Source organism: Labrus mixtus, chromosome 8 (assembly GCF_963584025.1).
Source record: "Labrus mixtus chromosome 8, fLabMix1.1, whole genome shotgun sequence".
In the NCBI taxonomy this organism is placed as follows: domain Eukaryota; kingdom Metazoa; phylum Chordata; class Actinopteri; order Labriformes; family Labridae; genus Labrus; species Labrus mixtus.
This window is the reverse complement of record NC_083619.1, coordinates 13,540,228-13,567,353: the sequence shown is the minus strand read 5'-3', so window position 1 is coordinate 13,567,353 and position 27,126 is coordinate 13,540,228. Positions and strand designations below refer to the sequence as shown.

At 41.4% G+C, this 27,126-nt stretch overlaps 1 protein-coding gene across 1 annotated transcript in view; it reads right to left on the bottom strand.

Annotated features, from left to right (window-relative positions):
- Positions 1–337: 337 nt before the first annotated feature.
- Positions 338–27,126, bottom strand: part of LOC132979023 (protein unc-13 homolog A-like) — a 32,210-nt gene continuing 5,421 nt past the window's right edge. Inside the window, exons 4-42 of the mRNA XM_061044465.1 lie at positions 25,228–25,345; positions 24,953–25,076; positions 24,241–24,311; positions 24,003–24,045; positions 23,530–23,559; positions 21,932–22,145; positions 19,155–20,255; positions 18,912–19,014; positions 17,605–17,648; positions 16,923–17,001; positions 16,437–16,442; positions 16,265–16,339; positions 15,957–16,176; positions 15,018–15,245; positions 14,689–14,830; positions 14,424–14,593; positions 14,130–14,245; positions 13,052–13,215; positions 12,696–12,849; positions 12,327–12,395; positions 11,999–12,088; positions 11,490–11,624; positions 11,245–11,372; positions 10,526–10,611; positions 10,237–10,363; positions 10,048–10,144; positions 8,517–8,660; positions 8,347–8,424; positions 7,797–7,874; positions 7,617–7,705; positions 7,386–7,529; positions 7,005–7,128; positions 6,321–6,377; positions 6,119–6,199; positions 5,317–5,464; positions 4,880–4,936; positions 4,143–4,229; positions 3,886–4,042; positions 338–3,340 (exon numbers count right to left, since the gene is read on the bottom strand). Coding sequence (XP_060900448.1) covers positions 3,052–3,340; positions 3,886–4,042; positions 4,143–4,229; positions 4,880–4,936; positions 5,317–5,464; positions 6,119–6,199; positions 6,321–6,377; positions 7,005–7,128; positions 7,386–7,529; positions 7,617–7,705; positions 7,797–7,874; positions 8,347–8,424; positions 8,517–8,660; positions 10,048–10,144; positions 10,237–10,363; positions 10,526–10,611; positions 11,245–11,372; positions 11,490–11,624; positions 11,999–12,088; positions 12,327–12,395; positions 12,696–12,849; positions 13,052–13,215; positions 14,130–14,245; positions 14,424–14,593; positions 14,689–14,830; positions 15,018–15,245; positions 15,957–16,176; positions 16,265–16,339; positions 16,437–16,442; positions 16,923–17,001; positions 17,605–17,648; positions 18,912–19,014; positions 19,155–20,255; positions 21,932–22,145; positions 23,530–23,559; positions 24,003–24,045; positions 24,241–24,311; positions 24,953–25,076; positions 25,228–25,345 — 5,467 coding nt within the window. The 3' untranslated portion in view covers positions 338–3,051. The remainder of the gene's footprint in view (positions 3,341–3,885; positions 4,043–4,142; positions 4,230–4,879; positions 4,937–5,316; positions 5,465–6,118; positions 6,200–6,320; positions 6,378–7,004; positions 7,129–7,385; positions 7,530–7,616; positions 7,706–7,796; positions 7,875–8,346; positions 8,425–8,516; positions 8,661–10,047; positions 10,145–10,236; positions 10,364–10,525; positions 10,612–11,244; positions 11,373–11,489; positions 11,625–11,998; positions 12,089–12,326; positions 12,396–12,695; positions 12,850–13,051; positions 13,216–14,129; positions 14,246–14,423; positions 14,594–14,688; positions 14,831–15,017; positions 15,246–15,956; positions 16,177–16,264; positions 16,340–16,436; positions 16,443–16,922; positions 17,002–17,604; positions 17,649–18,911; positions 19,015–19,154; positions 20,256–21,931; positions 22,146–23,529; positions 23,560–24,002; positions 24,046–24,240; positions 24,312–24,952; positions 25,077–25,227; positions 25,346–27,126) is intronic.

The following is a 27,126-nucleotide window of genomic DNA, read 5'->3' as shown; positions in this document are numbered from 1 at the left end:
AGCCTTTTGTTTCCTCTCTACTCTGGGGTGTGGACAAGGAGCAAAAACATCTGGTTCAACTTGAGTAAAGTGGTGGTGTGTGATCCACCCCTCCCCCTCCCCCTCCCCCCTCCACAGAGGGGTCAAAGCTCACAGCATGAGCAGAGTGAGTGCTCAGTGAAGCTGAAGCCCATTGTTCCAGCCTGAGATTCAAGACAATAAAAAAAAAAACCTCTTTAAGAGGGAACAGCATCTGGTGAATCACTTGACTGATTTTGATTTTTTTGGTCCATAGAATGAAAGTTGTTCCATTATGACTCGCTCTGGGTACCACAGGAGGAATAATAAATCAGAAATCTAGAGTGTGACAGAAATGTCCCTTTAATAGGAAGCAGATCACAATCAGGCTGCATTCCAGTCCCTCTTCATCCTCATTAAAGAACAATCGATAATGATAAGAAACAAATTAGAAACATCCCCTGTAGAAAATAATTCTCTCATGCGAGTTCTGTGTTCACATTACATTCATATTGGTTACAGATGACGTATTCACAAGCCTTAAAAAAACATTGATGACTCATCACATTGCTTTGGAAGTAAAGAACAAGTAAAATAAAAAGCCGAGTAACATCAAAGAGACACGTGCTGGCACAATTAAGTTTCCCTTCATGCAATTGTAAGTTGATTCTATTCACAGGGGTGTGCGCCATTGGTCTCCACAGAGTTGTGTTGGCGTGCATGCATGCATGTGTGTCTCCTTACATGTGCCCTTTTGTGCTTGAGCAGAGATCTGTGTATAGGTGTGTGTGTGTGTGTGTGTGTAGGTGTGTAGGGGTGTGAATGTGTGTGAGTACAAATGCAAAGCAGGCAACCAATAGAGCCCCTGACTACATTCTGCATTATTTTTTGTTGTTGTTGCTCTTTGAGCTACAACCTGACAGGTCATGTTTCACCTAAGACAGCAAATACAGACAATGAAACAAGCTCCTTTTAAAGGGCTAGTTTACAAAAATAATAAGTCATGGTTATGATTTGTATTTTACAATCCCTTTGAGGAAAGAAGGCTCTGCAGGGGGATGAGTGACATTCAAAGCTTTGTTTTTGGCAGGATTCAACAGTGTTTAGTAAAGACAACATGTGACAGGCCAGCAGGGACGTCTAGTGTAGCTCCACACAGTGAGAGAAAAAACCTACTGCAGCTTTAACTCACTGTCACTGATGTCGAGTTGCACCAACAAACTTCAAGACTACGAATACGAAAGGATTCATTTTACGCACATGACAAGACCCAAACATGGAAATAAAAGCTTGGCGGCGACTCTGATGGCTTCTCTCTTGAAGAAAAAAAAACAACAACTTGAGATCTGGTCCGTGCAAATTTGGTCCTACTAAAAAGGCGTATAGGATATCAATGAACAAATTTCTCTCGTACCCAAAGCATGTGAAAAAAGCTTACACACTTCATGCAGGAATTAGGAGTCAATAAATAAATATCTTAAATTTTCATACACACAAAAAATAACATGATTCCATTCCAGGATCTGCATATTGCAGTTGCTGCTGCTGTGGTTAAATTGACAGAAAAAGTGTGTTTTAGGTATGTAGGTACAATATATTGCTCTCCAACTCAGCCCATTGTGCAGGTGTGACATTCAGCACACACACGCACATACTCTCACATGCACCCTCACATACATGCACGCACACCATAACAAAGACACATCAGTGTTCACAGAGAGCTTTGTTCATCATATAAACCAGGAGGTTCAGTGAACATACAAACAAACCACTATTGCCTTTAAGAGATGTGTTTGAATGCATCGTTCAGTGTTGTGTCTTTCATGTGGATTTATTTCAAGTTCCTCCACAGTGTCACTTGTGCAGTGTGATGGGGCACATGGTGGAATCCTTGTGGCCATTTTGCCAACAGAAGCGAGGACAGTGTGTATGAGTGCGTAAACTAACGTCCCAGTCCACTGATCCTTTAGCCCTTTTTGGAGTTGTGTGCACTATAGGGGTGGGGATGTGTAACACTGGGATATTGCTCTGTTTGACGGGATGTGTGTGTGTGTGTGTGTGTGGGGGGGGGGGGGGGGGGACACCTCGACTTTTGCCTTTATCGACGCATTACAGGCTACCACATTACAACATCATCGGGGGTTTTCTCCATGATGATGAAGTTTTGGTTAGGATGAAACGATAAAATCGGGTTGTGCCAGGGTAACATATGCACCATGCTCACAGGTAAAATAACAGAGGCATCCATCTTTTCTGTAGGGAGGAGGGACAGTAGAGTTTTCACAGTGTTCCTGGGGTCAACATGCAGGATGTTTGTACATTATAGGACACATTAGCAGTGATGTTGCCCCTGGACGCTGATCTAAGGTCAGTCTTGATGTATATACTGTATGTATGTTTGTGTGTGTGTTTTTTTCCTATATGGATTTTTGGGCTAAAAGCTGATCTTAGATCTTTTACTTCACACCTCAGGAAGACCACGCAGAGCAAACGACAGGGGAGAGAGAAGAAGGGGATAAAGGATGACAAAATGGAAGAACGACAATCAGGCAGGCAAGCGGACAAACGGACAGACGACGAAAGGAGAACAGCTAGGCGAGGGCTGCTCCCCCGAAGACACAGAGAAGCCAAAGTGCAAAGTGGTCGTTCTCGATCTATTCACATGGTTTGTTTTTCAACACTGAATTCTATCATACCTACATGTACAGCGTATAAAAGGTGTGATGTGTTTTTAGGAAAGGTAAAGTGAGGGACTGAGAAGTGCTGCTAACATGACGCTAACCCTATACTGAGTGTGAATATTTAAAATGAAACGTGAGATTTTATAAACATGTTCCTCTGTGTTTGCATTGATAACATTTTAATGTAAATGTTGCATAATGTATGCAGACATATGTACAATAGAGCATTTCTTGTGTGTGCTTGTGTATTGCACATTTCTTTAGGTGTGTGTGTTTTATGTGTGCATAATACTATATCTATTGGGGTTTTGTGCACACGTGTGTGTCCTCTCTCCCTGCCACCCCCCTAACCCGCCCCCACCCCCACCCCGCCTCAGCTACGGCCCTCCTCAGCTGAGCGCTGGTCTGACTTGAGCTTGACAAACTCTTTGGCAACGTCGTCATTGTTGCGCTGGGAGAGGATGCGCAGCACCGTCAGGCCCGTTTCGTCCATGTGGACGCGTGTGCCCAGCGGCATCCAGCAGGTGACACTGCTCTTGCTGGCGATTTCTTTCACCTGCAGCAAGGCAATTCCCACGGTGCGGTCCTCTCTGGCGAAGCAGTAGTCCTTCACGCACACCTGCAGCTCATAGCTCTCCGGACCAACCTCAGTGCCCAACGAGCTGGAACACAAGACAGTTCATATCTGTGTTTTACTTCAGATACTTCAAAAACAAACCAGAATAGAATTCAACTTTCTACTCATCATGACCTGGTAAAAGCTGTCTCGACTACACAGAAGAAGATGATTGTCTGAAGTGATCCATCACAAATGTTTACTATAGTTTTTCTATTTATTCACAATAGTTTGTATATTTTAACTTGTCCTTTTATAAGGTTGGGAGGGGGGGCATTTTTAATACTAATTAGCAGAAAGTTTTATTATACACCAGTACAAACATGTACATTTTAGAGGTTTTAGGGGTTGCCTTCTTGGAAGAAGACAGCTTCCTTACAACACACAGGTTACAGGCGCCACGGTCTTTCTCAATGTTAAAGAAACTGCCTTGGTAATATATCTGATTTAAGACTGGAAAATGAAATACCTTGTGAAGTGAACTGCGATGTAATGATGTGATTTTTAGTTTTGTAAGTATACCGTGCTGCTTGCACTAAGGTAAAATATAGCCTTTACACAATCAGATCCCAGATAATAGCAGATACTCACTACTGGAAGCTCTCACTAAATTTCGGAGACCAGCTGTTGTTTTTGGATTTAGTGGCAAATTTCCTCTTTTTGTCACTGAGGTGGGGGCCGATGATGTAGACCTCAACAAATGGCCTGAAGCCCTGAGCCTTCCACTTCAGGTCATTAGCAGCCACCACTGGAGGGAGGAAGCAAGGGGAGTTAAAAACGGAATGAAAGAGATACAAATAAAATTCATTGTAATAAGGAAAGATTTTACTCTGATCTGCTTTTTTCACCTTTCACGCTGATCTTGTGTTCTCCATTAGGCTGAGGTAAAATGTCCACACACATAACCACCTCGCCGACTGCATCGACTCCAGAAGCTGTAAAGACACACAGTGAAGAATCAATTGTGTGTGTGTGTTGTAGTGTAGAGCTGATGCATAAGACTAGAGGAAATGTGATGCATCAGCAGACTGTGACTAAATTTAAATATGGAAAAAAGCTAGACACTAGCACACACACATACACACACACATTTTCTGATGATCAGATGAGCAGGACTTGGCTGGGTAAAGCATCTTCTGTGCCAACTCTCATGCTAAAAAATGGCAAAACTGTAATGCAGTAATAGCTTGTAATTTATTCTTAACCCTCTACTGACACTAAAGGAACATAAAAGTGGACACATTTAAAATGCAACCAAGGTTTCTGGAAAACATCCACATCCTAGATCCAGATCTAGAAAAAAAACACATCCCATGCTTCGATTCTTATCAGATCCCTGCTGTTTGTACATCTATACTCTCTCGTAATCAGACATCAGCTGTCTTTCTGTGTGCAATCTACATGTACAACAAACTTCTTCTACCATAAGCAGTATAATGTATAAGTCATATTTCCTGCTATATTTCCAATAAAACAAGGGTTCAAATGAAGTAAGATACAAAGCTAAGAGAGTCACGGTTCATAACAGTTTGATCCCACAGCTGTCTGAAGCGCACTGAGGGACATGCAGGTTGAAGTAACCCACCTTTCTCTGGAGGCGTGTCTTCATTGGCAGAGTACCTGATCCCTTTCCCTCCGTGGACTGAGAGACAGAAGAGCATCAGGATAGTGTACATTAGTAAAACTAAAAGGAAAAGAGGGTGCTTTGGAATGATGACATGAAAGAACTCTTTTTCATTTGTACTCTGACTTAAACTGCAATGCAAATAATAGTTTTGCATTTGCTGTCATCGCTACTGTAACTCACTGAAGCGATGAATTAAACATTTTCTTCCTACACTGTGAGCAAGTTATTCTATTTAATCCCATAATCCCATTTAATTCCGTAAGCTTCAGTCACAGTAAGAATCAGCAGGAGAGCTTGTTTGAGAGAAACTGAAAGCCGTTTTGTGGTGAATTGTTTGAACCTGCTGTGAAACAATGTGTGTAAGAGCGTGTGACAGTATGTGTGTGAAGCTGTACCCTGAGCGTTCTGCGAGAGGACAAACTTCCTGATCAACTTGTCCGTGGCCTGCGTGTACAGGGACAAGGCATAGCGTAGAGACTGCAGGTCTGGACTCTTTTCCAAAAATGTTTTCTTCAGGCCCACACCACCGGCGTGGAAATATTGCTGTGTAACAGAAGAGACATGACACACTTATGTCAGACTGGCAGAAACACAGACATAGAGTAGGACACAGAAAGCTCAGAGTGTTAAAATGTATGTGACAAAATGGTTCAATAATCTTGTCAGCCATAAAGATACTTTGGTAATGCTAACATCCATATACCTGCAATAGTCTACTCTCAACGTAACTATTACATTCAGTTCCTATTAAAGGTAAAAATGCTTAGAATTGAGAAAAATGTTTTCATAGCTCTTTGTTTATCCATGCCTCCAGATAAAGCTGTTTTTTATTAGGCTAAACCTCATTGTATGGTTGAATGGAATCATATTTGACCTGATTTAAATCACACAGATCCAAAATGTTGCTGCCAAATATTTTCTTATTTAGTGATTGTCTGTTTTTATGATTTCACCTTCCCTTAAACTTTGTTGCTTTGTTAAGTATGATTCCATCTCCATCATGACTGAGGTAAGTGGACTGTGGAAAAACAACACTAAAAGCCAAGGGCTTCATCTGATGAGTTGATCAGTCTGTCAATGCTTTTATTCAGAGAAAATGAAAGTGCAGACAAAAGTTAAATATTGTTAGAGTGAGAAACAAGAGCACACATTTCAGCATGTCAGCAGGTTCTCTATTTATGACGAGTCATACTTTACCTTAATAGTGTCCAGTGCTAGCTCTATGACTGCACATTGTTTAGGAGACAGAGCTTTGGCCTCCTCTCGCCCCATGTGCTCCTGCACGACAAATAAAACAAACGTGTCAATCTTCACCACAGCTACTGATACAGTTTAGTCATTTTGTAAGACACTTTTTGTTCTGCCAGGCTGTTGTTGTTTTTTGGTCTATTTTGATCACCTTGAACTTTGACAGCTGGCCCAACTCCTTAGCAGCGTTGAAGATCATCTGAGTGCCCTGTCAAGGAGAGAGACAGACAGACAGACAAGTGAGTGTAGTTAGGAGAGACAGAAAGAAAACAGTGGTTTGTGAGAGAAAGATGCAGCTGAGGAAGAATTGGAGAGTGAGAGTTGAGTTCAGAAGTTTAAGTGAGGACAGACGGCTGAAGATACTAGAAATCAGTTTAAAGAGTGAGGGTAAAGGAGTCAAACTACAGATTTGCTACTATTAGAATGACAGATTCAGAAGAGACATTTGGAGCACAGGCTTCATCTTGTGAGAGGAAGAACGTTTTAGTGCTTTGGTGTACAGTCAGTCAGTATTGCAGGGAGACTTTAATTGTATCTGATGCACTGTGCTGCCATTAAAACCCACAAAGAAATAAACAGGTGACAGATGCTACAGAAGGTGTTGTTAATTCTCCTGTTAAAAAAAGTGTTTCATCATGCTTACAAAGACTGTACCCACACACACATACTTACAATAACCTGAGAAAGAAAGACAGAAAGAAAGAAAGGCAGAGAGAATGGGGTACTGGTAAAATAGATGGCTTAAAAACAATGAAACAGCAAAGAAAATCACTTTAGAAGCACAGACGAAAGAAGAGGAAGCTAAAAGGAGCGATAGTCTTTATTTATCACATACCGTCTGGTCAGTAAGTGTTGGAAGTACGATTGTTTTCTCCATTGTGTTCATGACTAGTTTCCACAGCTCCTTCAGCACTCTCTTCAGGACAGTCTTCTCACAGATCTTAGCAAACAGCGACAGGCTGAAAGATGAAGTTTCATTGGTGAGAAATCAAACTCATCTTTTATTCACTAATAAAAGCTCAACATTTCCGGGGGAAGTAGGTACTTTTTGTGGTTTTCAAAATGTTGAAAACTGTATCCAACAATATCCAAAAATGGAAATACAATTTAATTCTGTTTTAGCAAAAGCAGACACAAAAGCCTTAAAACCAACTTCTCAATCACATTTCAGAAAGCTCTTAAGCAGTATTTTAGCGTGACATCAAGTTGCACTGACTTGCTGTCCAGGAAGTCCATGATAGGCTGCAGGACGTTGTCGGCCTCCTGAACCACACTACCATTTGCTGGGACAGTTTGACCTTTAACCTGTGCCAGGATGTCTCCCATTTGCCTCACGTTGTCCTCAATCTGGGGCTGGAAACTGAACCGCCACACAGCAAAAACAACATTACAGCACACACACACGCACCTTTTTACTCCAACAGGTGAATCTCAAAGACACACCCACCTGACGGCAAAAATGCGGCTGAGGTCATCCATGACGCTATTGAGTTTGTTCTGCAGCTCTTTGAGGAAGTCGCTTGCCTCCAGGTTGAGCTGCATAAAGAAGAAGACAAATTTGATGAATAAAAGAGCCGTGTCATAGTAGCTCAGTTACAAGAATAATGACTGCATGTATGGAACTCACATCTTTTCCACCCATGGCCTCAAACATCTTCTCCAACTGAACTCTGAGCTGCTGGATGTTGTTGATGATGATACATGGCTGAGGGGAGATCGAGACGAGTCATTACACACACAGACGCACACACTCATTTTCTCTGTCTCTTTCCTCTGTCTGCTCCTAGCTTTTCATTGCAATCAATCAAGGTTAGTCCCTCTAACATTTTTTATTGCCTCTTCTGTGAAAACCCTCTGGGTGATGCAGGGCAGGAGAAGCAAGAGTTTTTGTAATTACTGCTCCTCTGGGGACTCCGGGTCTCTCTGGGAGTGCAGCCCACTTACACCACATTCAGCTAATTACAAAGCCCTAATTCACTTTGAGACACTCTGACCTGAGCGACAGCTATTACACTGAAGAGTGGTTTATTGTGGTGAAATTAATCAACTTGATAGCGTACACCATATCTCAAAACCAAGTCTTGATTAAGCTAAAATGCGTTCAAAACAGTCGTCACAGTTTATTCCACCGACTCAAGTTTCCATCTGGTGTCGTGCCCACCACCTCATACACCTACCACTTTCTCCTTCTTCACGTGATTTGGAAACTCTTTTGCAATGATGTCAGCATAAGACAGCAGGACGTTGCCGATTGTCTGCAAGGAAGAAAAAAAAAAGAGTATACAGTAACACACACAGTAAGGATTCAGGTGGGGACATTCTGTGAGAACCTTTAAGGGTGAGTCACCTTGGCGAATCTCTTCATGTAGTTTCCAACGATCTGAGGATCTGGGCACTCGAGTTTGCGGATGATTTCAAAGCTCTGATTGAGCTGAGAGAACACGTCCACCACGGAGCAGGAGAACAAAGCATGCTCTGACGTGACCTGGAACTGTAGAATAGAAAGAAGAAGAAAAAAAAGAACGGGACCAGAGGGAAAAGTATAAGAAGCAGCACAGAGATCTGAGAACGATTAACATGACAGAGAGAAGTCAGATCCCCCCCTGAGAGCCACCCATGGGAGAAGTTCACAGTACTGTTATACATTGTGGCTGACAAAACTGCCCCTTCTTCAGCTGCATCAGAGTAAAGATTTGTGAGTAATTCCCCTGGACAGGAGCAATGGAGGTGAGCAGAGGGTTATGAATGGGAGCAAGTCCCTCATTAACAGCCCGGCCATTAGAGAACAGTGTTATGTGACTTGGAGTGGAGACTGCTGTTTCGCTGACACAGGGATGCAGAAGCTGCCTCTGGTCACGATAATTGGACCCAAAGGACTCCTGACGTACGAGCTGAGAGAATCTTCAGCTGCTCTATATCAACCCACTCTGTGTGTGGATATGTAGGTGTGAGAGACAGAGAAAGTATGGGTCACTGTGTGGTATGTGTGTGTGTTTAGCATCTACTATTCACTGCAGTGAAGTTTTTCTTTCCCCGTTTGGTATGGAGTCTTTATTGATTGCCTTGAGGCTTTCAACCTGGTCTTCTCAGCCTGGAATGTGCCGAGTCAGGAGAGATACTGCCTGAATTTACATGAGTAATGCATAGATATATTTTAGAGGGAAGAAATGCTGCAGGTAGGAGGTAAAATTTAAGCTTTCCACTGGTATTTTCTTACTGTGTCATCAGATTTTGAAGTAAAAACTTTGGTTTCACATGAGTGCCTCTTGCTTTCTTTTTCAGAACTTTCTCAGAACTTTCTCAACATTTTCCTGATTAAAAAAAAGAAAAGAAACTAGCATAGCCTTTTTAAAGGAATGGATTAGACATTGATTGGATATATACTGACTTCTTTAATACAACATTTAGATCACCTTAACTATATGTAAATACATTTAAGGCTACCACCGTCCGTCTGTTAGCTTAGATTAGCAAAAGGAATAGACACAGAGACTTCAGGAAGTCACTGCACCGCACAGTAAATAGTCTGCCACATGGTCCCTTGTACAACCACAAAAGGTCATGTCTATACTCCTGCTTTAGTTTTAATTAGTGAGCTTTGGAGGGGCAGGGAGATGGATTGTGTAAGCTTAGACAGAGACAGGTGAGCTGTTCCCTTTTCGGTGTCTTTATGCTAAACTAAGTTATCCTGCTTTTGGTTGTAGCTCCATATTTACAGAACAGACTTATCTTGCATCAGAGACCTATGATCAAAGATTTGGAGGTGTTTGGTTTTATGTTGTTTTATAGCCCTCTTAGATGCAACAAACAAAGTAGGGTTTCTGTTAGTTTGCCAGTAAAACATTTTACATAGGAGGAATAAAGATTAAAGCAGTTACCCCGTCTTTTTTATCCCTCTCCAAGGCTCCATGTAGAAAATCTCTCGACACTTCTTCATTCTCATCCAACCACATGACGACAAATGGTTCAAACCAGCTGCAAAAAAAGGAAATGAGCATAGACTAAGTATCTCTGCCACCATGGCAAATGGAGGAGGAAAGGTGTAGATGCTGTTATGTGGTACTCACGCGGGATATTCAGGTACGTGCTTCTGGAAAGTGGTAAGCTCCTTGCAGTACTCGTTATAGAGCCACTTCACCTTGAAGTGTAAGTTCATATAATCTGCACTTTTACACAGGCGGTTCTTCTCATGCTCTGAATATAAATGAGAGGGAAAGAATGAGGAAAGTCCCACTTCACCTCTTTTTATCAATCTTTTAAAAGCACAAATATCTAAGACAAACTAAGAGACAAACCACCCCGCTCTTATTCTGGCCTGTGACCTTAACAATACCAACAACACAAACAGAAACCTACCCTCCATGGCGTACTTCATGTCTTGTGCAAACATATTCCACATGACCTCTGCACTGATCTTGCCAACATTCAGTTCCTGGGGAAACCTGTAAGATGCAGTTTTTAAGCTTAAATGCAGCTCGTTCCCCAGTAATAGTTCTCTACGGTTCTCACTCCATCTGTGTTTTCTGTGTTATTTTAAACTGCCACAGACAGAGAAAGGCAACCAGTAGAGATAAGAAAATAAAAGACACTAACATTTTCATTGTCTCCCAAAACAACGAGAATAAATCCCCACAAAATATGAATCACTAGTATAAAACTATAGAACTAAACTATACTAAACTAACAGCTATGTAAGGGTCCCATTGGGATCTTACTGTTAACTACACCCAGCAACCAAAACAGCTGTTGTACTGGAATGACAGGTCTGTGTACACACAGGCTAAAGGTTTGCCTACAGCCCACATTTCAGGTACAAAGATATACAGAATTAGGACAGAAAGATGTTCTTCTGAAGTTGCATGCTTCTTTTTTCAGTTGGGTATTATTAGATATTGTGTGTACACATCTAGCTTCTCTGTCAGAACTGTCAGGATAAACCTTGTGGCTTCCAACAGCTTTTGCTCTAAAAAATAGCACTATTTTTTTTTTTCAACCAACCTTGCAATCTAAATTTGTAATGCTATATAAGATGTAATAAAAGAGCAAATGGCCAGATGTAATGTGCAGAGACTCACTGATTAAGACAAGGAGTGTAGGAGTTTTTGTCCTCCTCTATGATAGAGACGATAAGTGTGATGAGTTTGGACCAGAAGTCTAGGTTTTTGATGCTGGGACCTTGTTCATCTGGAGGGACAGCCTTTGACTGGAGACAAAAAGAGGTTAAGGATAAAATAATGCATCCATCACATTTTTTTTTTAACAGGGAAACAAATACTGTGATGGTATCAATGGTATCATGTGCAAACACACACAGACTTACAGGGTCTGTCTGATATTCCCTGTTATAGAGGTCGTGGCAGTTGTTGAAAATGTACTCGTAGGTGGAGTTGAGACAGGCTTTCACACAGTCTTTCACCACCTGGCTCGCCCTGGGGGGACTCTGCAGCTCCTGGACCTGAACACAAACGTTGCACAACATATGGTTATATTCAATTCACCTCAAAGAACTGTCTGACACACACAGTCTGAGTCACTGTCTAAGCAGGAAGTTATCTCAGTGGGAATTCAACAATAAACTCACTGAGCTGTATAAATAGCACCAACATACATTAACACCCTGATGTGCGCACACAAACACACAGTTTTCTGATAATAGGTTCAGTTTGGATAGGGTAATGATTATGCTGATTCTCAGTTTACACCTCAGGCTAATTTCCAGAAAGTACAGGAGGTTTTCACAGTGTTTATTTCAGAGTCATGTGCTAATGCGAAATGAAAAGAACAAAAGGAGAACAAAATATTAATTTCAACATTTTTTTTCACCCTTACCTTCATCCTGAAGAAAGTGATGCTGGTCAAGAGATCAACTGTAGACTTTAAGTCTTGTAGTCTTTCAGGACTGCTGGCAGGGAAGTTATTCTGAAATGTGGACACACACAAAGGCAAAAAGGGCCAAGTATAAGGTAAAGAAAATAAATATATGCAGTAACCATATTGAGAAATCATTTTAATTTCAGACAAAAATAAGACAAAAGCATACCAACCCATACATGAATACACATATAGTCGACGTAATAAAGTGACTGCGGCAGCTAGTAACTTGGAATCATAACATTTTGAGTTGATTTAAATAGATTTAGAGATTAAGAGTTAGTACCCGGTACATGGATAGGTCAATCCTCAGAGAGTTGTGCAGCTGATCCAGCAGTTTGACAAACCTCTCCTTCTAAACAGAAAATGACAAGAAAACAGAACAAACCTCTCAGAATTAGAACAACATCCCACCAGTCAGTAACATTTGACTACACAAACTTTTGTCTGGTCTGACACCTTCAGCTGATTGGATGTTGAGAAAGTAGGCATGGTCACACTAAACTGAATTTCATCCACAACCACAGAGGAGCCAAGAACAAGTTGATTTTAAAGACAAAAGCAGTATTCTTAACAACAGCATTTACAGTAAGGTGCATTGTTGTATATATTTCCATATACAAAGACATGACATGTTTCTTTCTGAGAGACTCACACCAAAGTTTGATGCAGCAAATCTGTCAGATGCAGAAACGTTGTTGGAGGACTGGGTGGTGTGGGCGTAGTAAGCGTTGATGTTTGCAAGCAGGGTACTCATCACAGCTGGCACTCCTGGGCACATGTATTTAGATGACAAGCAGGCAAAGTGCCTTTGGGAGAGAAGAGGCAAAAAGGTTATTATGTGCTCCTGATAATCATGTATTAGAAAAAATCTTGGTATACTCATAGCTGGACAGTACACATTGAAAAAAGAAAGCTTTAGGTTCTAAGTAAAGACTTAAATTTAAGGGTTTGTTGTTTCCTATTTAACTTCCACATTCACACATTGAGAGTGATGGTTGAGGGACTTACGTCATGGCCTGGTAGATTGATTCTACTCCATATCTCATGGCAAACTCGTCCACTATCTCCTGGGCCGTCTCTTCAAAATAAACCTTCCAGGCATCGTCCCCTTTGGCATCCGGGATCTTTACAACACCGCCGTTCTGCTCCTCAGTGGTGTACTGGAACAAATGCTGAACAATGACAGCAGACAGGTATGAGATCTGAGCGTCAGATGAAACTATTATCACCTGTGTATTGACCTGAAGTGTTTTGCAGATTGTAGAACAAATCACATAAACATCTAATCAGTCAGTCATCAAGACAAGGACCCATAAATCAGTGTCAAAGGCCTAAGATGTACTGTTGGAAAGCCACAAGCCTTAAATTACAGAGAAACACTGGGGTCACAAAAAGCATCATTCAATGTTTTAGATAGCATTAACAAGAATAGCATTAATAATAAGAAAGATGTGAGAAAAATCTCTTTATCTAATACAAACTGCTCATCAAGCTGGTTTTTGAAGACAAGAATGCAGCAGATGTTCATTCTTGTCTCCTAATAATGGACATGTCTTACATTTGTACTTATTAAAGCCTATTCAATATGAACAGGATGTAAAAAGAAACCCACACACATTCACTGCCTTTGTCTACATTTTCAAACTAAACACATTAGTTTAATGTTGCCCAAGCTCTTCCCCAGTGCTTTAATTTTTACAGGAGGGTGACTCAGCTTCTCTTGAAGCAGTTTAACAGAATTATGTATGAAACTTTGAAATAGCCTGTAGGACTCCATGTCTGCCCCATTTCCGGAAAGTCTATATCCCATCATATTGATGATATGGGCTCAATAATTACAGACACTAACTAATGATGTCAACTGCAAGAGACCTAATGTTGGTTATTTCATTTATTATATGAAAGAAAGCAAATTCCCAGCATGCAGTGGCAGAAACAGAGTTTACAAGGTGATTGATTTTGTTAGTGTGAAACACAGAATTACATTGCCTGTAACTAATTAACTCAGGATAGCTGGCAGCTCTTGCATATTTTATGTTTTATTTCAAGTTCAAATAATCACAGCAGCATTTACTCTCCGACTGACCTCATGTAGACAGGTGTACTGAACATGGTATGGGGCAACTGTCTCCTCTCCTTTGATCTCCACACTAATGTGCATCCGGATGGCTCCTGACACAGCAGACTTATCGGTTCTCTTGTCTGTCAAATACAAGGAAGATATACATGCCTGTTTAGTTGGCTAATCTTGTTCAATCTACAAGAGACTAGCAGTTCAATTATCTGTTTCTTGTTCTGTTATCTCTGAGTGACTTCCTGCTCTGCTCATCCATCTCTAATTATGCATTTCCTTTTTTTCTGTTTTAAAAAAAAAACATACCTAGGTTGTACCAGACGTCCATCTCCCCGCTCAGAGTCCGGACTTCAATGATGGTTTGACCCAGGAAGTCATCGCTTTCACGTTTAAACCTTTGTTTCACACGTGACTTAATGTCATCATCCTCATCCCACACACGAACCTTTATGCGGTCAGATGAGTTGTGGCATTCGCTGGATGAGGCAGAGACAGAGGTGAGTGATTACTAAAACACAGAATAAAATATTTGCATTAAAACTGCTTTGGAGACTTTTTTCTTGGTACTCACAAATGGAAATTTTCTTCCCAGACGGGGTTGAGGTTGCCGTAGATGGTCTTGGTTCTCTTTTTGGTCTTTCCAACTTGAACAGTCACATAAGGATCACTAGAACCCGTTTTGTCTTTAGCCTGCAGACCCTGAGCACATACAACTGAGGGCGAAGGAGAAGACGTGTGTCCATTTAAACAAAGTCTTTGGCAGCTGTAATATTAGCCTCAGAAAACATTTTCAGTGGTAGAAAAGAAAACCCAAAACAGCAAACATGGACTTCACATTCTGTACAATCTTTGAGCCTCAAACCTTTAACCCCACAGTCAGGATAAAATAGCATCACTTACCTGTGATGCTGATCTTGGCTGACCACTTAGAGGTCCCATCAAGCACGCTTTGCTTGATTTGTTTCATTTGAGTGCCGTGCGTTGTTTTGTCGAGGGCAAACACTTCCAGAATGAGCTCAAAGATTTCCGGCTTGTTCCGCTCTCTGATCTTCATGCGGTCCTTCAGAACCATGATGATGTTCTGGGTTCTGTCCTCTGCACCATGCTTGGAGCACTTTTCTGCTGCTCCTGATGAGATGGATGCATGAAGACAGAGACAATGGATCAATAGTAAGAAATGTCAGACTAGTGGCTTATCTCCTCCTTCTTTTTAAAGCTGACAGCTAAGTTAAGAAAGTATCAGATCAATTTTATTGTCTTTGACAATCCCTGGCCTGAAATCAAACCCCAAACCTTCCACTATATAAAAGGAAACATCATCCATGTTACCACAGACCTGGTCAGGAAAAAGGAGCTGGTAGGAGAGTAAAAGACTAACAGATGCTTTTGGCAACAAGATCTTATGAGACTCTTTGGAGACAGCAGAGCAATGAATTATACATTGTGTAGATTGACTCTAAAAACAGTATGGGAATAGGATAAGTCACCCTTGTGGAGCTGAATTACACTGAGCAGTATGGATGCAAAGGCTATGAGTGGAATAGAGAGAGGAGTGAGGTAGGGGTATGACAGCACATTACTCAGGAGATAAATTGGCAAGGAAGAGGGAGGAGAAAGTGAGAGAGGATAGAGGACAAGAATAATGGGATGTCAATCTGGCAGAAGGATACAGAGGAGGAGCTAAAACAAGTTTAGAGTTTGTGTGCAAAGCCTATGTGTGTGTGTGTGTGTGTGTGTGTGTGTGTGTGTGTGTGTGTGTGTGTGTGTGTGTGTGTCTTTGTAACTGAGTAAAAATAGATGAATATGTTTGAAAGACTGCTTTTGTGCAAAAGCTCTTACTTTGAAGACAGTCAGCATTCAGCAGATCCTGGCACTTATCGTGGCATTTGACGCCGCACTCAGAGCAGCGCATGCCTTGTCGGGCGATACCCCATAGCAGCCCCTCACATTCGTAGCAGTAGGTGGGGGTGGTGGCTGTCCACACCTCAAAGTTATGGGGTGTGGTGGAGGAGATGGGGTAGATGAGAGCCTGCAGGGTCTTCTTATAAACATGACTTTTCTGCAAAGAGCGTGGAGAAGAGAAGTTTGATATCATTGTAAATTCAAAGTTGGTTGTGAAAAAGGGAATGGGACTGAGGGAAACTCACCAGCTCTTCGTTGCCGAGAGTGGTGGAAGCCATGGCCGAGGTGATTCCAGCCTTACGAGAGCTCTGCACTAGAGACTTGGAACAAGAGAGCAGAGAAAAATGTTTATGTTTGTATCTAAACCTTGCTGGCAAAAACTATTTTATGTTTAGATTTCTGTAAACATGTACTCACCATAGCCTGATGATGCCAGGCAGTGATGAAAAGAGGAATGAGAGACAAAAATGATAAAGAAATGGATACAAAAATATTCAAATATATTATGATGCAATATCGGTATGTGTCAGCCTCTAATATCTGATGTATGTATCACTCTGAATGCCATCACCTCTACAGGAGAACAGTGGCACTACATTGATTAATGACTGCAATTAAATTAACACCACAGATACAATGCAAGCATATAATTAATCAATGGTACGACTGTATGACACAGCTGTGGAATGAGCTACCATCTGAAATCCACATGAGTAGGCTAAAAACACATTGCTCCCAGAGGAGGATATCTAACTACAGTATGTATAAAACCTTGAAGGCAGGAAAAGAGAATGCTTGTTTTTTAAACAAAGTTGAGGTTAAGAGAAACCAATGATCTCCAGGTCACCCAGGGCAAGACCCGTGTATAATTTGCAGATTTGTGTGTCCATGTTTGTTTCTCACCAGATCTCTGACTAGAGGAATGGCTTTCCTCTTGCGAAGGTCAGGCATGCTGTCAATACTGTAAAGTGCACCTCCCATTCTAAAGAGGAGAAAGAGTATCAGTCATAATACATTAATCAGTATGAATGGCAGATTTTAAAAGTATATCATCAATATATTTTTCAATGAAATTGTGTTTTGTTACAATGGGGAAGATGAAATTTCCCTCTATTTTTTTATTTTAGTAGCATTATTCCTAATGCTACTGAAGAGTTTGATTAAACAGACTGCCTTGTCTCTAACGGTGACATGACACTCCACACACCTGGCTATAAATTGCTAGGTTTCTATTTGGGTAACTTTGCACTTCTTTAGTATGCAGCCTCAGTTCCACACTGAGGTTTTCCTCATCTACAAATGACCTGCCAGCTAAATCAGGGCAGCCCATCGCTGTTCAATACTGCCTGGCCAAATGCCACGAGCTGGATGAGCCTGCGGATCAGAGTGAAATAGAACAGAGGATTCCCGGACAAGAGAAGGGCATTTTCAATCTGAGGCAGGGCGGGGTGGCAGGTTTCCATGATAATCTGAGGATACTTTGACTTGATTTATTGGATTATCTTGACTGATTCATTGTGTGATTTATAATGTGTTCAATGAAAGAGGAAGTAAATTATTTGAGCAATCGACAGAGCATACTCACCCTCCTTTACCAAACCACAGAGAGTTGGAAGTCTCCCCGCGGGCCTGAGACAAATAAAAAAGGAATAATAAGATCATCCCTGCAGTCTTTTCTGGTGTTTATTTACGAGGCTGCATCACTAGACCTTAATTAACCGATTTTGAAAGTGGTTTATCAGTCCCTCCACTATCTAAAACACATCCCATTATTGTATTACTACATCAGTCATTAAAAGGGTGCTGGGTTGGATAAACCTCCTGCACAGAACTGTTGCTCAAACATCCGTTGAATGCTTTGAACAATTTATACAACTGGTAATAAAGCTAATGTTCAACTATAATAACCAAAATTTGAAAAAATATTAAAAATTTTCATATCATTATAGCAAAGTAAATATGAACACAATTCACAAACCATTTTCCCTTCATTTTAAAATCAGACATGTCTTATTATGTCTCGCTTAAATCAGATTGAGTGACATCTGCTGAAGAAAAGACACTATCAAGCTCTTATGAAGATGAATGATTGCGTGAAGATGCCTGTTTACAGACAGTCAAAAGTTCCACAAGTCAACTGTTTCACGCATATCCCTCTTTCTCTCAAGCAACCAATTGGGATACCTACCTGTCAGCATGCTCCAATGATGGCCGAGCAAAGTGCATGCGAGTGTCACTATGGCAATGACATGAAACTGGAAAGAAAACAAAGTGGGTCGGCACAAACAAAGAAACAAACAAAAAAAGGACAAACGAAAAATAAGCAAAATGTAAAATAACAAAACGCGACATACATCAACATAAACATCAAAGCAAGTGATTAATTATTTGTTCAACTGAATTCCAACATAATGAACAGCAACATAATATGTGAATAAAATATGCAAGTGAAAACTGATCAAGCAAAACTTAATGTGCAATAAAAACAAGCAGTTTTGGTGGTTTGGTGCTTTAACAAAGCCAAAACAAAAAGGTTGTTGTCATTCAAGCTTTTAGTGTTTTATTTTTTATTTTTACAAAAAACAAAAATAGAAGCAATTCTTCAATGTGAAAACCTTGAGCCTTGTTTCTGGCATCTAGCAAAAATCACCATCTACTGTATATAGAACTCAAGAGCTTACTGTGTGCACCAAGCCTTTGCAAATAAATAATGCACAACACATCCATATTTCAATTACTTGGTGGACACTTTTAGAGTCTGTTGAACTCAGGAATATCTTTAATATGACAGGATAGAGCTGAAGCAGGCTTGCAGCTCTGGGATGGACTGGACTAGAATTTGGAGTGAGGGTGGGGTTCAAACCTAGAGTTAGGAAACACTTGTGGTCTTACCTCCCGAAGCTGTTCTAAGACTTTGTTGTAGATTCTGAGCCAGTTCTCTTTGGCTCTGACTGCTGGATCCACTGGCTCTTTTGGCTCCTCTATGACTGGAGGACTACAAATATAAAAACAGTTTATAATTTTAAGTAAAAATATCTTCATTTTGTACATTTATAGAATTTGTACTTTCTCTTTCTCTTGTTGTCTATTTTAGTTAATTCATTGATCTGATTCCCCTTCATCCTTCTCTCCTACCTCTCAGGAGGCATCTCTTTTTCCTCTACTGGCGTCGGCGGCCTGCTGTCATCAAAACGCTCATCTGTATCCTCCTCTGGGAGCTCCTCCTCTAGTTGAGCGGGAGGTGTTGGGGCCTCCTTCTCCAATTCCATTTCCTCTTCTAGCCATGGTTCTTCCTCCAGGTAGAGATCCTGTTCCTCGGGTAGTTCTGACTGGGTGGTAGCAGGACCATTGGGTTGGGATTGAGGCGGCCCAGAGGAAGGAGTCTGTTGGGAGGGAGGGCCCAGAGAAGCGTTGGGGGGCTGGGAGGCTGAGTTAGCCATGGTGGCTGGGTGAGATGGAGGGACAGAGCTAGTTGCAGGAGGCTGCTGTTGCTGAGAAATGGCTGAGGCTGGAGGGTGAGACTGGGCGGGCTGAGCTGCGGGAACAGAAGACAGGAAAGTAGAGGCCAAACCTGTGACTGCAGCAGTTAACGGTTTGGCCATTGAGAAGAAGGAAGTGGCAGAGGGGGCTGCCTGAGGCTGAGGCTGTGTTTGGGGAAGGGGCTGTTTAAGTGGTTGGGCTGTCGGTTGACCAGAAGTGGGCTGTGCTGATGGGGCCATGCCAGGAGGATTAGACTGGTTGGGTGTTTGGTTAGGGGGTTGAGAAGTGGGCTGCTGTTGATGTAAAGACGGTTGTTTTTCGAGAGGAGGTCTGGAGCCAGGTACATCCAAAGTTGTGGGAGCTGTTGATGTTGGGGTGGGGGTGAAAGGAGGCTCCAAGTCCTCACTGAGGGTCCCATCCAAATTGTACAAATCCTCATCATCATACATCATCTCCTCATCCTCATAGAGTCCTCCTTCTTCTCCCTCATACAGTCCTCCATCTTCCTCCTCATAGAGAGCTGCCTCCTCTCCTCCATCTTTGCTGTAGCCGCCCTCGTCACTGTACTGCCCCTGGGTCTCATCAGGGTCCCAGTCTGGAGAGCCTTTGCTGTAGCTCACAGACGAGTGGCAGGAGTGGTAGGAGTCATTCTCGTCGTAAGGGTCCCTTTCTCCATACTCGCCGCCGTAGTCCTCCTCGCTCAGTTGACTGCTGCAACGACTTAGCTCTGCAGATGAGGCGTAGCTCCCTGAGGGGCTGAAGGGAGGAGAAAGAGAGGAGGAAACAGTAACCGGAGAGTTATTACTAAAGTCTCTAAGAGGGATGTAACTTTGCAGTGAACACAGAGTCACTTTAATTCAGGTTAGTATTGCACATATATGTACATATATAAAATGATGACTAGTAATCTCAAGTACCACCTTACAATCTGTACACATTGTACTCTATTGGGAAGCCCTACTAAAAACCTCTTCTATATGCCTTGGAGTGGCCAGGAACCATGCTGATGGCTAATCAATGAAAAGCACCAGGGATACAAGAGTACCAGACAAGCAGAGAGAAATAGAGCAGAAGAGAAAGGTGAGAGGCCTCCAAAAAGCTGACAAAAGAAAAAAGCACAAGCATCCAGAAATGTAGCAAACAGGGAAAAAGTATTTATACTCCTTGATGAATGGGACTATTAAAAACAAAAAAGAGGCACAGAGAGGAAGGAGGATGGATGGTAGGAGAAGAAGATAGTGAAGACAGGAAGGAAGGCAGTGGTAAGCGCAGAGACAAATAGAAGAGAGCAGGGATGAAGAGAGTCTAGAGAGCTGAGAGGAGGAGATGAAGAAGAATGGGAAGGGAGGGGGAAGGGGGGGGGTGGCTGTCCAATACACTCACAAAAGCAGCTAATCTTATGTGCAGTATTGACCATTAGATTGCCAGTTGAATTATTCATAAAGCGGGAGGTAAGGGATGCATAGTTGCATTCCCAGTCTGTGATATATGATATGTCAATAGCAGCTGAGAAATGTAGCTGCATTGTAAACAACTCTGAAAGAGAAAAAGTGTTTGGTCCGAACAACCCATGAAGGACACAATGCATGACAGACTTTCACTGACTGCTCTCGTTCACTCATGGGCTTTCTTCACTTCTGGCATTTTTTGACATATCAGCGTAGGAAGAGCACATGTGTAAAATAAAACAAACAGCTGAATTCCATTTAGGATCCTGGTATTGCCAACAGTTACACCACAATCATTTCCGAGGATATTTGAACAGTAGAGAGCAAATATTAATTTAATTTGTAAAACTTTAGCTATTCTCACTATGGCAAGAGAAAATGTCTGCCAAGAGAGAAAATACCATTATTAAACCAATTCTCACTCCTAAGACGAACAGGCGTCAGTTATTAACTTCTTTCTAAATTTGCACTGATCTTAACTTCCTTACAGCCCCAAAGGACATCATCCCTGTTTAATTTAATGAAACAACAGTTATTTCATTAATTAATGTATTCCTCAGTTCAGAGAAAATGAAATGACATCCAAAATTATATCAACAAAGTGTGCATGTAATGCATAACAACAGCCACTGGGGCTAAAAGTGCCACTGCAGCAGCCAGATGGCAAATCATCAGCAACACAACAGTATCACAAATAGACCCAAAACTGACACTCTCACAATTAGCCACCATAATCTAGATCATTCCATAAACCTGCTACCATACCAAACTATGCTAGTAAATGGTGCATTTATCTGCTAATGATTTTTTTTTTTTTTTAGTTGTAAATGTTACATGTGTTAATCTCTCTATTATTAGTTGCGCAGACCCTCTTAAAGTAATGTCTTAAATTTAACTTCTTCCAGTTCTCCTTAAATTTGAAATAATAATCAATGATGAATATAATCATAACTTCAGTCCCGATAACATTTAGCAGGCACACACCTGACAGTCCTCTGTTGGTTGTATTCGAGGTCCTGGCTGTTGCCAGAGCGTGGGTAAGAGTAACTTCTGGAGTTGCGATGCTGCTGGCTGATTGGATACTGGTGGACAGAGGCGTTGGGCTGGGATGTGCTGTAGAAGGGAGGGGGGATGCTGTTACTGGTTTCGCTTCGGTAGTCGCTGTCTCTATCATCCACTGCGCTGTCAGGATCTTCATCTGCACAGAGGAGAAGAGAAGGAATGCATCAGTTGAGGGAGAAAGGAAAAAGTTCTAAATTTTTTATCAAATAAAGGCAAGAAAAAGAGCATAATGAAAGTATTCGTCCCAATTGGAAACTTGTCATGTTGCACACAGATATAAGGCTTAATCAGCATTGAACCAATCTTTTAGTACCAGGGTAATTGCAGATAATATAAGTGAGATAGCAATATTCAACTTCCGAACCCCATCATAGCCCTGTAGGTCATTTAGAGTGCATCCATACATGAAGCACATAGTGCACATTATCGACAGCTTCTTCCTCTGTCTTATCATTATAACTGAACATAAATTTGTTCCTGCTCATTAAAGCTGATTCTTAATTTTTTGTGGTGTCCATAGATGAGAGATTAACATCCAAGAGGGAAGTGAAGAGAGACTTTAACACTGCTGAATCAGTCAAAAGTGAAACCAGCATGTATTAATCATTTATCTCCATCCATCGTCGCCCCTCGCACTCTGACGAAGGCAGCGACTGCACCGCTTACACCTCCATCTTCATCCGTCTAGGCGTGAAAACACTAATTAAAGGTATCAAACTTTTTTTCTCCTTTCAACTGTGTCTAGTCCCCCCCCCATCTCTCTCTCTGTCCCACATCTATCTTTACCCCCTAACTTTTTCCTTTTCTCTGTGATCGGGGGTGAGATGAATTGCTGCACTTGTGTGGGTGAGTCTGACAGACACTTATATAAGACCATCTGCTAATCACAGCAGGAGAGAAAGAGAGACTGAGAGGGAGAGAGATAGAAAGAGAACATTCTTTTTAGTTACTTGTTCCTTTACATACATATCATAAGTATAAATATTAAAGTGAAATCTTTAATTATTTGGACATACTTATTTCTACTTATGTGGAAAGTATGTAAAAACATTTGACAGTAAGACCAAACTAACTGCTAGACAAAAAACACTTCATTCTAATAGGGGTATAAACTTTTTAAGGAAATGTTAATTAAACTTTTGTCATTCAGACTAGCTTCTTACTATCTTATCTTGAGTCCTCTGATAATTGTTTTGCACTCAAACACCAAGTCAAATTCCAGGCTTGTATGTGTAAGTTTACGTGGCAATAAAAACTGATTTTGAACCTGGTTCTGAGTTAAGGGTGCTTAAAGGACAAAGTGAAGACTCTCATATTCTCAATTAATGAAGAACACAGCATTACAATAAATAGAAATGTCTGTGGAACTGTACTGTTCATGCAATATGCAATGTAAACATTCTCACAGTGTATCTGAGAGTCAGCACTTTCCCTTCAAACTTTTTGCGGTGGACTGCAGATCACAAAAGAATGTGACCATCCAGAAATTTTTGTACAGTGTGTACTGTATATACACTTACTTTGTTGGTCTCCCCAAAGACTCCAGTTACCTGCAATAAAACAGAAATGTGTCAGTATTGATAACTAATCCTACTGAAGTCCAAACATAAACATGTACCGGTATTTGTGCCTTCAATGCTTCAAAGTTCCCACATGGAGGTAATGAATGGAAAGAGAGCACAGAGAGTGGTGAGATTGGTGAGACTCAAGGTCCTTCAAGCGGCATCAGAGAGCTGGCTCAGCAGGCTCGGCAGACTGGACCAATAGTTGAAGAGCATCAGCATCCTGGAGGCGCTAAACCTCCCGACATCTAATACCTCTATTGATCCTTAACAGTGGAGTGATTCAGATCCCTTTACCTCTCCGACACACAACAACCCATGTGTGGTTAAAGACATTATGCACATGCTGAGGTACAGCAATCTAATTACATTTCAACAGCATTATAATTCTCTTGTTCGGCAAAATCAAATGTACAAACTCGGTCACTTACAGCACTGGGTTCCTGGTGCACGGAGGGGGCGTTCTTGCTCCTCCTGGTATGAATACAGGAATCAAACAAACACAAAACTGAAATTACACTTACAAATCTCATGATTGTATGCAGGAAGCAGGCAAAATATAAAGTTCAGCTTTAAAGTGAACATATGTCTCCACCAATTAATCATGTTGGCATGTTCTTAAAATGTGAAAATGTGATGGGGTATAAATCAAACATGGTGATAACTTACATCTTGGTCCCTCATGGCATTGAGCTGCTCCAGTTTTTTGGCCCAGTACCGTGCCTCATCCTCAGGGATATCTGATACATGAGGTAGACAAACTCAGGTGAAAAATACCATCCTAATGGAGCACCTTCTACAACGTATGTAGTCTGTTAAAATATTTGGTTACAAACTCTTCCCAAGAACTGATAAGTAAGCCCCAACCAATTTTCCTATATTTGACCCAGATCTGTTTTTAACAACATGCAGAGACTTACAGTTACTTTTTGACCTGCTCAAAGACATTGACTTTGAAAACCTGCTTTTTCACTTAAAGCCCTAAAGCTAAAAACCTATAAATAGGTCTGCTCCACAAACTGAGGAGTCAGGTGGCAGTATTGACTAGAGGAAGGGGAAACAGTATGAAATTAACACCCAATCAATTCTAAGAAAAAGCTTGATCACTGAGAAGGAAAGGACACAAAGGTTCTCCCTGGCACACATCAAGCCTGGAGTACATATCACAGAAAATAGGTCAGGTTGACTGATCAGCCAGAGAGATTATTGGTGTTCATACATCACTGTTTGCTGTGAAAACACACAGACGGACATTATTTGTTTAAGTCATCTGCTCCTTCCCCTGAGGGTTGACGATGCTCTATATTTCATTTGTTTTAATCTGAAAATCTGTCTCATCTTTTATCAGTTTCTGATTCCACTGTGAATATTGATTTCTCACCAAGAGGCAGTTCGAAGCGCGTGTCGAGCAGCACCAGGTGAAGAGTGGGTTCTTTGGTGCCACATATCTCATTATCAGTCATGATGACCTGAGAGTCCAGTGTGAGCCACTCGCCTGGACCTTCCTATGTTAAAAAAAAACAATCATTTGGCAGATTACTCATCAACAAAAGGAGAACAAGGTCAACTCTGAGTGAGTTAGTCCCTTGAATCTAACTGAGTACAGCGTGTTCTGCCACAGTATGTCTCAAGTGGCAGTGGTGGTTAGTGGCAAACCTCATTAGACTGTCGAATGCTCCGGAGGGGGATCCACACCGTGCCGACCATGGTGTCCCAGATTAACCCTTTGTTCCACACCTCTACTGTCAGACCCAGGTCCAAGCGGTTAATTTCACTGGATAGAGAGAGACAAAGAGACAAGATGGTTACAAATCAGGACACACATTAGGTGACTTAAAAGTGAAAAATACATTCAAACACTGCTGTGGACACTAACACAACTACTATACTATAAGTACATTATTGAAGTACTTTTTTCTTTTTTTTTTTTCATTTTCTTAATTTACTAGAGCCTGCCTGATATATATATATATATATATATATATCAGCTGATATCATCAAACAAATATGGGATTATCACAGATAAATCTGTTTATCTCTCTTCCTGCATCTTATCCCATCTCTCCCCCTATCCCTTTCCAAGCCCGGCGCAGTCTAGGCCTGTGAAGACTGTTTCGTCATGAGCCGGGGATCCGGCCGAAGATTTCTGCCTTTTAATAAGGCAGTTTTTTCTTACCACTGTAACTTTTGCTGCTTTGCTAAAGTGCTCATGATGGATTAAGCCAGATCTTTGTAACATAGCAATAAGTCAGGTCTTTTACCTGCTTTTTGTAACATAACAATGAGTAAGGTCTTTTACCTGCTTCTTGTAAAGTGTCTCGAGATAACACTTGTTATGAGTTGACGCTATACAAATAAAAATTGATTGATTGATTGATTGATTTTAGCATGTTTACTGTAATAGAAATGTTCATGCTAATTACGAATTGGAGTCCATCTATACCGCTTTTCCCATTCGGGAGGGTGCTGGAGCCAATCCCAGCTGTCATTGGGCTGGGTACACCCTGGACTGTACGCCAGTCAATCTCACAGCTGACATATAGAGACACACTCACATTCACCGGGCAATATAGAGTCACCAACTGACCTAATTGACCTAACAAGCTCCTCGCTGTGAGGCAACAGCGCTAACCACTGCACCACTGTGCAGCCCTCGAATTGGAGTCAACATTTATATTGACAAGAAGACTCTAAATATCCACTGTGGACTGTACTAGAACACAGATTTAATGAGTTTTTCATTGACTTGTCAGATGTCTGACAGTCACACCACAAAGAAGGGGCCCTCAAAATGATGGTTTATTTGAATAATAATATTAAAAATAGAGTTAAATTATCCAATCGTTTCTCTAATTCAAATGTATCTTGTGAACCTTTGGATGGCCTGCTATGTTTAGAACCAATGGACTACATTTATAAAGTAGTTCAAAGTATGTCTACTTCTGTCAGCCACAACAGTTAAATGACACTTAATAACACACACCAATAATGTTGCATATTATCTTTCATTCACAAGGGCCGTCCGTGTTTGTTAATTTTAGTTTAGTTTATTTATTTAAGTCAAGTGAAGCACCTGAGTACTTCTGCTGTTTAAAGATAAGTGCTAAACACACACTGACACTCAAACACACACAAGATGCACAGTAACTACTGGTGGGCTTCACTGTGACAAATATAAAACACCTCTCTGTGGGAGTGAGCCTGAGAGAATGTCACATAAAACATTTACAGGGAGCAGGACACGGAGGAAAGAAAGAGAGGGAGTGGGAGGTAGAGCGAGGTGAAGAGTGTGATGAAGGCAGTGGAGGAGGTGATTGTATCGCATGCCTGGAGGGACAAAGTGGGAACTTTAATTAAGAAATAGGGGGACTGGATTTCCCGTCTCAGTGGTGACTCCTTTTAGGAAACATGATGTTTGATTCATGACTGAGGGGCGCAGTCATTTAAAGGCTGTTTGAAGGAGGGGATGAGGCTCTCTCTGCAGCCCAAACATTACATAACAGGGCTTCACTGATGCAACCCCGGTACAATGCTCAACGCCTCCGAACATCATAC